At 39.5% G+C, this 13,577-nt stretch overlaps 1 protein-coding gene across 2 annotated transcripts in view; it reads right to left on the bottom strand.

The window, feature by feature from the left end:
• tns1b (tensin 1b) overlaps nt 1-13,577 on the bottom strand; it is a 154,902-nt gene that overhangs the window by 103,349 nt on the left and 37,976 nt on the right. For both annotated transcript variants that reach the window (XM_062431420.1, XM_062431419.1), the window contains exon 3: nt 572-609. In XM_062431420.1, the coding sequence (XP_062287404.1) occupies nt 572-609 (38 nt within the window). The remainder of the gene's footprint in view (nt 1-571; nt 610-13,577) is intronic.

Raw genomic sequence — 13,577 nt, forward strand, 5'->3', positions numbered from 1 at the left:
ATATATATGTGCCACAAAACCGCCAATTAAACCCAAAGTTGTACCTTTAAACACAAAAACACACAACTTTCCCTCTCTAACATCTCTGCAGGAGTTTCAGCTTCACACTGTTCTCCCACTCATTTTCTTCTACGTGCTCTGTGCCTTTCCAAAACAACATGAATCAAGCGACGGCTCCATCCAGAGGTCTTTTATTTTTAGACGAGGGGCGATCTTCAAGACACAAGAGTTCATCCAATCCAAACACATTTTGGTACATAGAGCACTTGTTTAGACATTCTTAAGATTTTTTGAAGAACATAAACTCCCCAAACTCCACCTACTCCTACATCTGCATGTACAGTATATATATACACAGACACCACGAAGAGGAGCTGACTCCACCTCAAAATAATATTTCCTTCCCATAAGCGTGCATGTATTTTAAAGGGGAAGTTTAAATGGTTTAGGAGCCCTTCTCCTGTACTTCTCCATGTGGAAAGCAACATCATATATCTGCTAATACCTTTCAAACATGACATTTCTTCATTTTTAGTTTGTGTTAATTTTTCAAAAATGGTTTGATTCTTACCTTAACTTCACATTTCTTGTGGCAGGCTATTCGGCACACTAGAGAAAACAGAAAAAGAGAAAATTAAATTAACTTCACACTTCATAAAAATCTCCCAAACGTTAAAACATTGCGGTCAAGTATGAATCATGACTTTGAGTAGTTGCAGTATCGAGGAGGTATTAAAAGGAAAGAGGCTCCTTCAAATTCCACACAGTGTTTGTTCTGTGGTCAAAGTCAAATATCATCTCCTATTAGCAGGTTAATGCTGCCCAGTGTTAGCTTCGTGCTCTTGGGACACGGGCTCTCTCAATCAAAAGCTTAATTCATAATTCTGAAAGACCATCTGTGTAGTTTAGTTAAATCATGTTTGGGTTACAATTAGTCGGGTATATTCATGCTAGCCACCATATAACTGAAATCACTTACAACATGTGTTTGTCTTTCCATTACACTTCTCTGATAAATGATAACATACAAACATAAAGCTCTTTTTTTCTTTCACCACACCACAACCAAGCTTTACAGACAGCAACACATATGTTCAAGAGAAATGTATTATAGACACAACTTAAGTGGACACAATAAAGAAACCAATGTGCTACATCCCTTTCAGTTATAGCACGGCACGTTGTTATCCAGACACAACAACATTCAGTGCACTGAATTATTCAATATATGTTGTCTACCTCCAGTCATCCTCTAAATTCTGATTGTTGGTGAACAAAGACATAGTAAATAAAACACTGTAGCTTCGGGTCATGGAGAGACAGTGTGTCGCTAACAGGGATTTTGAAAAGCATTGACTAAACCAGCTTCTAATGGCTCCAAAGGGAAATTTGTAGTTATCTTTCCATACTTACTGCTGTAAGTGATGTACTTTTCCTCGGTCAATGTTTGTTAGCTCGCTCATTCAACAATATAAGGTGCAGCACAGGAGGCGTATTCATGTTTGTAAGTCAGATAAGACGGAGACTTTAGCAGGAACGATAATGTGGGTTCTGTGGTTCTTGTGTTGTGTAGCAGGATGCAGTCAGGCTCAGTGTGACCATCTGCTCTGCCTGGGATAGATTGACACATTATATTTGATTTGCTGTATTAAAATAAGGAATACAGCTACAGTGTTTAATCCTAATAATGTAAATCTAGGTTGCACCATCATGTAACTTAAAATATAAATGTATCCCTTTTTTTCCTCACAGGTGAAGACAGAACAAGTGATTTATAGATGTATAGTTTACACATGTATAGTGTTGTACACCAAATCAAATCTATTTCATTCCAGTTGGACTTTAAACCTGAAATCAAAGATTTTTGGCTTCCAGGGGAAACAAGATGTAGTAGCAGTAACTAGAAGTCTTCCCTCGCAAAAAAAAAGGGAATGACGTCAATTCGTGGCAACAGTTTCCTTGACTTGGGACACGATATGTTTGTTGACAAGTCTGCCAGCTCCACCCAGAGATCGGAGGGCACAGCTGAGAAAACATTTTAATACCAGGTGTAAATGCAAAGACCCATTGATCGGATGTCATATCCAGATAGTGTATCCAGATACATATCATATGTTAATACCAGGTGTAAATGGGGCCTATGAGTAACCCCTCTCACATACAAGTAGTTACATGATCCCTGGTTAATTTAAAGAATATTGACTATAGGCCCTTTAAATAAGCTGATGTTTTTATTTTTTAAAAGTCTCTAAAGGTGTATTCAAACAATGTTATGTTAGACACAAAGTTGAAACAATTTCAAAAAACCAAACTAACCAAACAAGATAAAAATTCATTGGTCTACCGTTGGATTTCACCATGATTTTTGCAGTTTCCCGTCCTCCCTCAAGCCCTCTGTCTGGACTCCCACAGGGTCTACAAATAAGGGTCAAGAGGGGAGCACCTGGACCAGCGGCTCATAAAGTGTCAGATCCCCTCGAAGGACTGAGAGTCAAAACACAGCTCAGCGTGCCGAGGCGTAGGCTTTCCAAATAAAGGAGAAGACTGTATGCTTTTACTGGAACACACTACACCTTATGTAATGAGTTATTCTTCCTGTCTCAAGGCACATTCTTCAAAGCGAGTGTAATATCTATTGTGATTACTTGTTAAGTTGTTGATATGAAGTTGGAGCGCAGCCCATCCTCAGATTGTGTGAAAGCGAAGATCATGTCTATGCTACACCATGTTATGTCGTCAGTCCTATGTTTTTTTAACCCTGTAATCCCTATATATAATCGTCCTTGCCTCAGACGTACAGTATGCTCTTTAAACACATTGCTATCGCTGATGTATGTCCCTTAATCTCACGGTATATTCCTCAACCATTTTCTAAGCCCTTAAACCTTTTGTTCGTGAAACAAATGGTTTCCATCCTTTTCCAAGTATTTAGGAGAACCAACGGTGGCCACGAAACTGAAGAGAAACATGAAAGACCCTCTGTGGAGCCGGTGTTTGGTTTGTCTGTTCTGGGCTATTGTAGACACATGGCGAGCTCTATAGAAGAAGATCCGCTCCGTCTGTAGATATAAAGGCGTCATTCTAAGGCACCGAAAACACAACAATCCTTATTTTCAGGAGATTATACACTAAGTAAAACATACATATGAATATTATAATCCATCTCTGCCAAGTCTGTTCCACTTGATGCCACTAAATTCTACACACTGCATCATTAAAATTGCATTCATTTCACTTTTGTACCTGAAAGCAAGTATCCCCTATTTTGTCATTGGGAATTTAGCATCATTTTGTGCACCAGCAGGACCAGAACTCAAAAGCCAACTAGCTTTGAGGTGCACCAGCTTGCAGTGATCATATCACAATAAACACCACAACCAACAATGTTTAAAACTGTTAAAGATTTTAAGATGTTAACATTATCATAGCCAGAAAACAGTAGGAGAGATTAGATCTTTGCAAGGCTCCCAGACATCAGCATGAGTAGTCTAATGACTTTACTGGGTTAACTAAATAATTATCTTCTTCTTTAACCCATTCCCACTTTAATACTGCCATCTAGTCTTTCTCAGTTGCTCCTTTGTAGCTTCATAAAAAACATTAAGTACCTGTCAGTCTGGTTCAGGGTCAGAGGTTAAGAACCTGACAGCTACAAGGCCTTAAATCCTCCCTGGGAGACTTTTCTCTTTTGACAGGAACAGCAGCATTAATTAATGAGAAGTCAGCCATGTTTTTCTTAAGCGACATGTTGTATTTTGTAATCATTCACTTACCCTAACCCTAACCCTTAAACCTTTTATTTATTGATACTGCTATGACTTACACTAGGCATACAACAAAATATGATGCTAAAAAGTTAAGTATTAAAATTTAAATTAGATGAAAAACTCTACTTCACATTCTGGTGTGGAGTACATACTGTACATGCTGATTCGGGAGAAAGTGAGAAGCTTACTTTTAGGAGTTAAATATGTAATTACATCATGCCGCATTTAGTTTCTATTTAAGCACTCGCGGGACTATATTTGCACTTGGGGGGTAAAATTTGAAAGTCAGTTTGACTCCCTAATTAGAGGCCTTCGAATGTGGGTGGCAGCATGAAATCCTACCGAGCTACACAGTCCCAAAAAGACTCATGTTCCCAGGGTCAAACTGAACAGGGCTCTTTTGCAACATGACCCACATTGTTTATCACATCAGAGGACACTGAGCCCAGAACTGGACATATGAATACTATACATGGACCTTGTAGTGAGATTGTTTGGCTAGTATTAAGATTTTACTACTTACACATGTGTGTATGTATGCATATTTCTATGTTTAATATAATTGTGAAAAGAATGCACATTTATATATATATATATACTGTATATAATAGTAAGTAGTAAAATCTTACCACTGGCCAAACAATCTCACCACAAGGTCCATTGAGTAGCTGTTCTGAAGCTTTCAGTCAAAACACATGATCTTCCTCATCAGAAGTTTATCACATTATTGTAGATGTTGACATTTTTCTGAGCACTTTAAGGACATTTCATCCATGTTGGCTTAAAAGTTGAAATTGAAAGTTAATTCCTGATCTTGGAAACAAGCAGGTGACAAAATCATTTCAACGTAAGGGTTGGAGTTTTTAGTCAAATCATATCATATCTACCTCAGCAGACGGACAAAACCTCGGACAAGAAAACCCTAAGTGATCAGAAAAATGAAAGTTTGTACATCTGCAGTTCCATGATGAACTGTAACAAGCTCCAGCAGCTGAGGAAGATCATTGTAGTGAGACTGTTGTGTCAACTCCTGTTTCCAACGTCAAGAAAGGAGTTTGAGACTCAGCATAATCTTTTACTTGAGAAACTGGAGCCTATAAATATTTGCCTTTACTACTTAAGAAAGAACTTAATCCAATAATCAATTGATTGACTCATCATTTCAGTAGAACTCTTTAGCTGTGAGAATGCAGAAGTTGAAGCAAAAAGATTTAAGAAGATTGTGTTTGCTCTGTGTTAATCTCCTGTAGTGCTTGTGCCATGTATGGTATCACACAACACAACACAATTTTATGATTACAGTAGTACGTGAGAATGTACGCACACTGTGGCCTGCACAAAATATTTTTGACATCCTGGTTGTGACATAAGTCTCAAGGAATGCTTTCATGGATGTGAAATTCAAACATACTTGGCTGTTTGCTTGATAAGCATAAAAGCCATGTGCTTGTCTATCCAGGACGATGTCCAGTACCCTTCCCAGCACGTGAGTCCCCAGTAAACAACACTCCTGGGCCACATGGGAGAGAAGCAGGACTTCCATATTGGGTGTGAAAGTGCCGAGCCTGGAGAGCTCGGGTTAGGCTTTACCTTGTTAGGAAGTTAGAGGTTTGGAAAGTAAACAGAGCAGAAATGTTCCTGGTGAAGGAAAGAAAGGAAGACGGGGGAGACAATCAAACAGTGAGTCAAGAGAAACAGAGAGAGAAGAAAAGAGATTACTGGAAAGGATGAGTAGTAAGCTGGTGTACAACAACTGCTCACATCAATCATTGACAGAATAAAAAAGGGACAGCAGGGAGATGAGCTATCTGAGTCAGGGTCTGTGGAATGCTATGCACCATAGGAGAGGGATGTTTGGAGGGTGAGAAGAGGGTAGATATGACAAAGAGGTGGGGGTATGTGACTGAGGCTGGGTGATTTCCTTCCCCTGGTCCCTTGGAATGAGCGTATACTCCCACAGGGCTGGGCTGAACCCCCTTACAACACTGGACACAATCAGAGGGCAGGGCTGGAGAATTTCCTCTTCCTCTCCCCTTCACTCTCTCCATCCCTCTTTGGCCATTTTTTTTTCTGCCTCCAATACACAAGCGCCAACACGTGAGCACCAACACGTGTTCATACAGTGCACTTACACACACAGCACGTCACCTCTGAGTACAAACACATACGAACTCATTGACTAATGATGGATGTGACTAATGTTCTTATGTGTACTTTATTCTGTTTTTACTCTTTGTTGTATTCTTTCTGTATTAGTGTTAAGTGTTGTATTTATTATGATTAACTGGTGCCTTTAAGCAAAATTGCCCCTCAGGGACATTAAAGGATAGGTTCACAATTTTCCAAGCCTTTTTAAAAACAATATTAAGGTGCACAAATGACCTCTGGAATACTTTTTTCATGCTGTAATCATTCCCTCTTTTCATAGTTACCATAAACAGAAGTGCTCACAGGTGATGGAGGACACAATCCACAGTCCTCCTTCTTTGCAAAAATATATTTAAAGTTTATCAAAAGTTTATCTGAAGATAATATGAAGCTTCAGCTGTTCAAATGAGTCAAATCATGTAGATATCTTTAAAAGGTAAAGTCTCTTTAGTGCCAAATTACCTCCTTTTATTGTTATTTTTCTCAGCACAACTCAACCATGAGAGATGGCTGAAGCCTCGTTACCTTCAGACAAAGTTTTATATAATTGTTGGCACAAAATGAGGACTGCGGAATTTGTCCCCCATCATTTGAGTGTATTAGGAACTTTTCATTTCCAGTATGAACAGGAGGAATGATTATAGCAAGTAAAACCTGTTCCAATGTCCAAATGGTTACCTGACTGTTGCTTTAAGACAGATTTGACAGTATTTTTTTACAAGAGAAACTCAGTTCAATATGCAGATGGACTTGGAAATTAGTTCAGGTTAGTCATAAGTGTCAAATAATGCAAAAGATTTAAATACAATGAGTTTCGAATGATTAGTCTGAAAAGAGAGTGAAAGAAAACAAAGTAGAAAGAATGATAATGAATTTTTCAGTCAATAAAGTTTGATAATATTTTGTGTACAGTCATTTTGAATAAGGGACTGATTTTGATGTTTTGTACTGTATGTATTGTATTTAGAGTGATTTGACTGTCAGACAGCACCCTGCTGAAGGTGAGATGTCTGAAAAGTTGGGTGAATAAAGCATGATGTAGTGGAGCAGAGCTGACATATTTATCTGGCATAGACATCATAGATACTGATAACACTGGAAAAGGTCGAGGTAATTATAACAGTATGCATGAGGCCTGTGTGTGAGTGTATTGCATCGATCAGGATCAGTGAGTTAAGTGTTAAAATATGGAAGCAGAGGCAACAATACGGAGCCAAAGAAAAGGTTAAAATCTGGATCTAAACTGATGACATCCTGAGTACATGATGTATGCACCGACCAGCTGACCTTTACCATGTCTCACATTCAAAACAGGATCACACACCCACCACCAGCCAGTTTGGGATTAGTCGGTTTAGCAGCAAATATAATGGATTTCCTCCTGTATGAACCACTGTCTTGTTGTCTGGTATTAGTATCTATTGACACTCAGTCATCACTCTCCACATGGGTGTCATCACTCAGGCACCCAGCCCACACAGCTAAAATCCCTGGCAGTGTTGGGTTTCTGTGGGTAAAAAGCCCCACCTTCATCCAGCTGCCGAGGCTTGCTTGTCATGGGAGATTCCTGAAAACAGTGTAGGAGTGTAGAATAAATCCTGAGTGAGATTTCCCATGGAGTCATTCTGTGTCATTTGTTTGCTTCGTCCTGACAAAACATAACTTCTGTTTGTTTACTTTCCTGTCTGTTTTTTTTCTTGTGTGTGTGCGTGTGTGTTGGTGCAAGTATTGGTCGGATTGTGTTTGGTGGGAACAGCTGTTTCCCTCGATACAAGCTGCAGCTACCAAAACATAGCAAATGAATATGTAAATATAACAACAACAGAAAAAGGCTGACACATGTGGATAACAATATGCACAAGTTCAGGCTTGAGATTTTGGGCTGAAAATTCTGGAAATTTACAGTAGAAGTGAGCAGCAGATGGATGCAGGTTCTATTAAAAACAAAGGACTCTGCTGCCTCCTGGTGGCGACAGGTGGGACATATGAGATGGGTATAACCTCGATTCATATGCAGCTGTGATTACACACTATGGTCATTGGTTCAACTTCAGGATAACATGGACATTTTCATGCATCATCTTTTTGTTATATGCTCAGTATTTACTGTACTGTAGCACAGTGTAGTGGCAGAACTTACATATTAATTGCCTTGTCTTGTATAGAAGTGACAAGAGAATTCCTTTTTTTTTTTAAACAGTCTCCATATGAGAATATTTTCAGTGATAAAATAAATATTTCTAAAAAAAAAAAAAAAATTCTGAATCAGGAAACAAATCACAGCACAGACCATAGCATCTGTGTGTGCTGTGATTTGAAATAATTATGAAAGAATTTGAAATGGAATTATTTCACATTAAAAAATAGTATTTCTTCCCCTCAGGTCGGTTTAAAAGGTCTCCTGTTTCTTGGGTTGATGCATTATAGTCATCATTAAATCATAATGTTTTTATTTTCCTTTTTTAAAAACCTTAATTTAAGTCTATTGAATTAAACCTGTTTTACAAGGGAGACCTGGCAACAAAACATTACAAAATCAAACAACACATACTAATACTGAGAAGGCTAAAATACCCTAAGAACAGAAGCACTGGGCAAAGGAGGCATTAAGTCTTGAATTCAGCCAAAGATATGATTCCTAAATACCTCAAACTTTCGCAGATTATTTCATGTGACGGCTATCCATAAAGGACCAATGTGTAGGATTTATTAGCATCCAATGCTGAGTGTGCAGATTGCGGCAAACTGAATATCCCTCCCCTCCCTCCCCTTCCAAGCATGTAGGAGAACCTACAGTGGCTGCAAAACTCACAAAAAATATGATAAGCCCTTTCTAGATCCAGTGTTTGGTTTGTCCGTTCTGGGCTACTGTACAAACAGTGAAAACATAGCAGGCTCAGTTAATGTAGATATGTAGATATAAAACGCTTATACTAAGGTAACAATAAGACAGTGATTCTTATTTTCAGGTGATTATAAACAAATAAAAACATACTTGTGAATATTATATTCCATTTCTGCCAAGTCTGTTCCACTAGACGCCACTAAATACAACGAACTGCACCTTTAACTTCAGGACAGACAGACAGAAGATATGTGAGTAGTAGTAGTAGTAGTAGTAGTAGTAGTAGTAGTAGTAGTAGTAGTAGTAGTATTAAGTGTGTTTGCTACTGTAAATATAATTATATGAACCAAGAAATAACCACAATCCAATACAAAGACATAAAAAGATTTAAGCCGGGTGGAGGCCTGTGTTTGCTTTGCCAGGCTGAACAATACGCTCAATTCAACAGACCGAGTGTAAGTCTTAAAAAAGGGTCAACTACATTTCAATCAGTAATGTTACATCTCGTCCAACAGGTGGCTCCCTAACCGCATTAACTCGCCCCGGCGCTGCCATGGTGGGAGACGAAGGTTGTTGAGATTTTGTTGTAACTAAGTCACATCATGCTTTAATTTGAGTGGAGAATGAGAGGCCTGAACAGTTGTGTGAGAACATGTGTGATGCAGATGTGCACATGTACAGTTCGGTATCAGACTGTGAGAGCAGATAAGAGGGTCAAAGTTCTCGAGGATTCAGGAAGATGAAGATGAAGAAGGAGCTGAGATTTACACAAAACCTCCCTCATTGTCGCTTTCACTGTGACACAGCACACTGAGCCTGAGTCTGTCCCCTGCATCCGCATGAAAAGTCATTGTCTGGTCACTTTAGTAGATTAAGATAATGATATTAGACTGGGAGACAGTCACCATCCATCATCCGCAGAAAACCAATGGTCATCTTCATCCATCTGCTCCACTTATTACTCTAATGACTTCTGCCAAAGCAAGGAGAAGCATCAAGGGAGACTGATTAATAAAAGTTAATGTATACATACTTTACGTGTGCGTGTGTGTGCGTGTGTGTGAGTGTGTGTGTGTGTGTGTGTGTGTGAGTGTGTGTTTGTGATGATGATGATGCAGGTTTTTTACAGCTGATGATTTTATTACTGCTAATTTTATGCTAACAGATCAGACAGCAAGACAAGGTGAGTGAATATATGAATAAACACTATAGGAAAGAGAAATGTGTGTGTGTGTGTGTGTGTGTGTGTGTGTGTGTGTGTGTGTGTGTGTGTGTGTGTGTGTGTGTGTGTGTGTGTGTGTGTGTGTGTGTGTGTGTGTGTGTGTGTGTGTGTGTGTGTGTGTGTGTGAACTTGGCTGTTAACTAGACTGACTGAGGCATGTGTTAATGGGTGCTTGTCCAGTAATCAAACTATTTTTACATACTGTATGAACACTGTGTTTGTCTCTCTCAAACATCAGCACATAACTGTGTATGCAGCCAATTCTGCGTGTGTGTGTGTGTCTGTGTGTGTGTGTGTGTGTGTGTGTGTGTGTGTGTGTGTGTGTGTGTGTGTGTGTGTGTACATATGTGTGCATGTTTTAACCCTCTCTGGGATTTGCTGCATACCAGCTGTGTGAGCTCAGCAGTCAAGAACAGAGCTGTGATAACCTTCACTCTCCCTTACTCACACACACACACACACACTCACACACACACACACACACAAACACACACACACACACACACACACACACACACACACACACCTGCTATTGTAGTGTGTCTCCACTCATTCTTTGAACTTCAGTGTTTACAGCGGACCCCTGAGGGACGGGGGCCTGGTCGCCCCCACAGTGGAACAGCTAAAGCCTTTTTACAGAAAAGCAGTTCCTAAACAGTCTTTGTAGATTTGTTTGAAGGTGCAGCACTTTAGCGTCTTCTGTTTACTTCATGCTAGAACAGCTTTGCGTGCCGCCTTCACAAAATCTAAAAGCAGCAGTTGTGAGTAGTGGAAGAAAACTGGTCTTCAAATCTCAGTTTAGGCGACAAATGCAGGTCAAATCAGACATAACCAACAAAAAATAAGGTTTTATATTAACTTTATTAAGTACTAAAGCATCTCTGATCATACTCTCAGCTGTACTTTACTTTAATGAAGCACAATTGTACTCGATCAAGTTGCCAAGCACACAAACATCCATTTAACCTGAATTGCACTGCAGTGAATGAGTATAAAAGCTACTTCCTGCCCTCAGGGCCAATTCTCCCAAAGTACCCAATCACACAATCACACAGAGCTTTTTTTTTTTTTTTTAACTGGAAAACTGCAATCCTGACCTGCGTCAACATGCTATTGTCAAAGTAACTAACACCTTGTATCCTGGCAACCGCTGAGGGGAAAGGAAGTCCAAGTGCTTGTGTCATTATGGGACCATGTGACTGGAGAATGTTAGTAAACAAGAGCAGCAGAGGGGAGGCAGTGTGTGGCGGAGGGAGGGGCCGGATCCTGTGGAGCTTCTCTCAGAGGAACTATTCTTTTTACAAAGTGATAAATTATGACTGGATTAATCTCTCAGATATATTTAAATGTTGAATGTTCACACTTCAGTGATTTATATGTGAGCTGAGAGTTAGAAGGCAGCTTAGTTTAAAGACAGAAATCAGAGTGAAACAGCTATCTACTTTATTCATTTTGCAGATGCTTTCATACAAGCTACTGATCAAGGAGAAACCTTTGAGTATAAGCGCCTCAACACTCCACTTCTACCTGACTCTTGGGCCACAAGGCTTGCAGGTGCTTGAGGTGTATGTGAGCCAAGTAGAAAATGAGAGAGAGAGCCAGAGATGGATCAGGAGATGGAGAGAGAGAGCATATCAAGTGACTTCTTCAAGAGATTTTTGAAGGCAAAGAGGGAGTCTGAATATTAAGATATAATTCATTAGTCAACGGAGCCAGGCCAACTGTTCTCAGCTGCTTTCTGTAGCTTCATATTTAGTGTATTGATAAGAGTAGTATCAATCTTATCATCGTACTCTCAGCAAAAAAGTGAATGAGCATAGTTCCCAAAATGTCAAACTATTCTTTAAAAGCGTACTCCACTAATTTAGTATTGCACTTTTGTAAAATTTGGAGTCAAATTTCAAAAACCAATGTAGCAGAAGCTGAGATCTCCTGACTTTTAGTCCCAAGTACATGAAGATCTCCAGAAACTCTGGATCCTGTACCTCCCATAATGCAATTTTCAACTTTGTAGCATCATTTATGAGACCCTCCCTGTCTGATAAACACCATTGTCTCACTCTCCCAGCTCTCCCAGCTTTCTCTACACAGGCTTTCTTTAAAAGATGTGTATCTCAAAACTCCAGCTAAATCCTCAGACTTGACAAAGCTCCTCTAAAGCTGGAGGAGACTTTATAGCCCCCAAAGCCTGTGTTGTCCTCTGTATGACCAGTAAACTGATCTTTATCTCCTCTAAAACACTGGTGTATTTAAGTATTGTATCCAACTGCAGTGCTACTACTACTTCCCCTCACTGCTTCTCTTCACCCTTCGACCCTGGAGCTCCACTCTGCCAGTTGCTTCTAGTTTTTGGCAAAAGGGTTATCTAATGAAATCATAGGAGAGAGAAAAAACAGTGTCTGCTGTCTGAGCAAAAGAGTCTACAGCTCACTTTGTGTTGTCCTCATAAATCTCTCAAAAACACACAAACACACACGCAGGACCAGACCTGGATATGAGCAGGGGAAATGTTGAATGCAGCCTTGTCATGATGGTTTATTTCCCCTATGAATACGCTTTTTACAGATGAGGGTCCCAGGTGCTGTCCTGTATCATTTTATGATCACATGCAAGTGCTTGTCTGCACACACAACTGAACATTATTTATCCAGAACAGAGAGACAGCAGGAGGCATATAAACTAACATTTTCAATCCAAAACACAACATGGTAACATTCATCAGTTGCTCAATATTTTTATAATGCTTTGTTTTCTTTGCAATGTTCCTGTTTAGTAAGCATGGGAAAGTCATTTTTATTTTCCATTGATTTTAGACTGCCTTCATTAAGTTAGCTGGTATGAATACTGCTGGTTCACAGTACTTAATGTGGTCCTTTCGTTGAGAGGCTGCAGGACAGGCACTCTCTTTATACTGATAAATTCATCTCAGAGGTCTCACCCACACACACTGCTTCTGTAAAATACTGCCTTTATCACGCTGAGCATGTGAAACAAAGACGTAAATGTGCAGATTTAATGACACACACATCCCACTGTACAACAACATCAACAACAACAACATCTGGATGCACCGGTTAGATCACAGAGTAACGTGCAGAGTAAATACAGGTGGTGAATCGTACATATTTTATGAGCCGAAGCGTATTGTGCCAACATGATCTTTATCATTAACGTCTCGCTTTACACTCACAATTACATTAAACGCGGTGACACCTGGAAGACCTGCACAACCACAGTTTAGCTGAAGGTAGATAAGGAAGGAGTGGGAGACCCAACTAACATCTGCCTGAACCAGACATTCAAATAAGCCTTTTATTCATATAACCATTTGTAAATTTAAATAAATATTAAAAAAGATTAAATATTTAGCATATATACCTACAAACCATTTAAAAAATCCCTACCTGCCCATAAGATTGTCTGAGAACTTGGCTTCTTGTACCCTTACAGCTGTATGAAGGAAAACTTAAGAAGCTGCACCATCTGTGTAAACCATTCAGCTACTTACAGTACAGAAGCTGCAAATACTTGTGCAGGACCAGCAGGAAATATCATTTTTCATCATTAGCACGACTAAGGCGCTGTTGAGCAAGAC

The sequence above is a fragment of the Scomber scombrus genome, chromosome 13 (assembly GCF_963691925.1).
Source record: "Scomber scombrus chromosome 13, fScoSco1.1, whole genome shotgun sequence".
Lineage (NCBI taxonomy): Eukaryota > Metazoa > Chordata > Actinopteri > Scombriformes > Scombridae > Scomber > Scomber scombrus.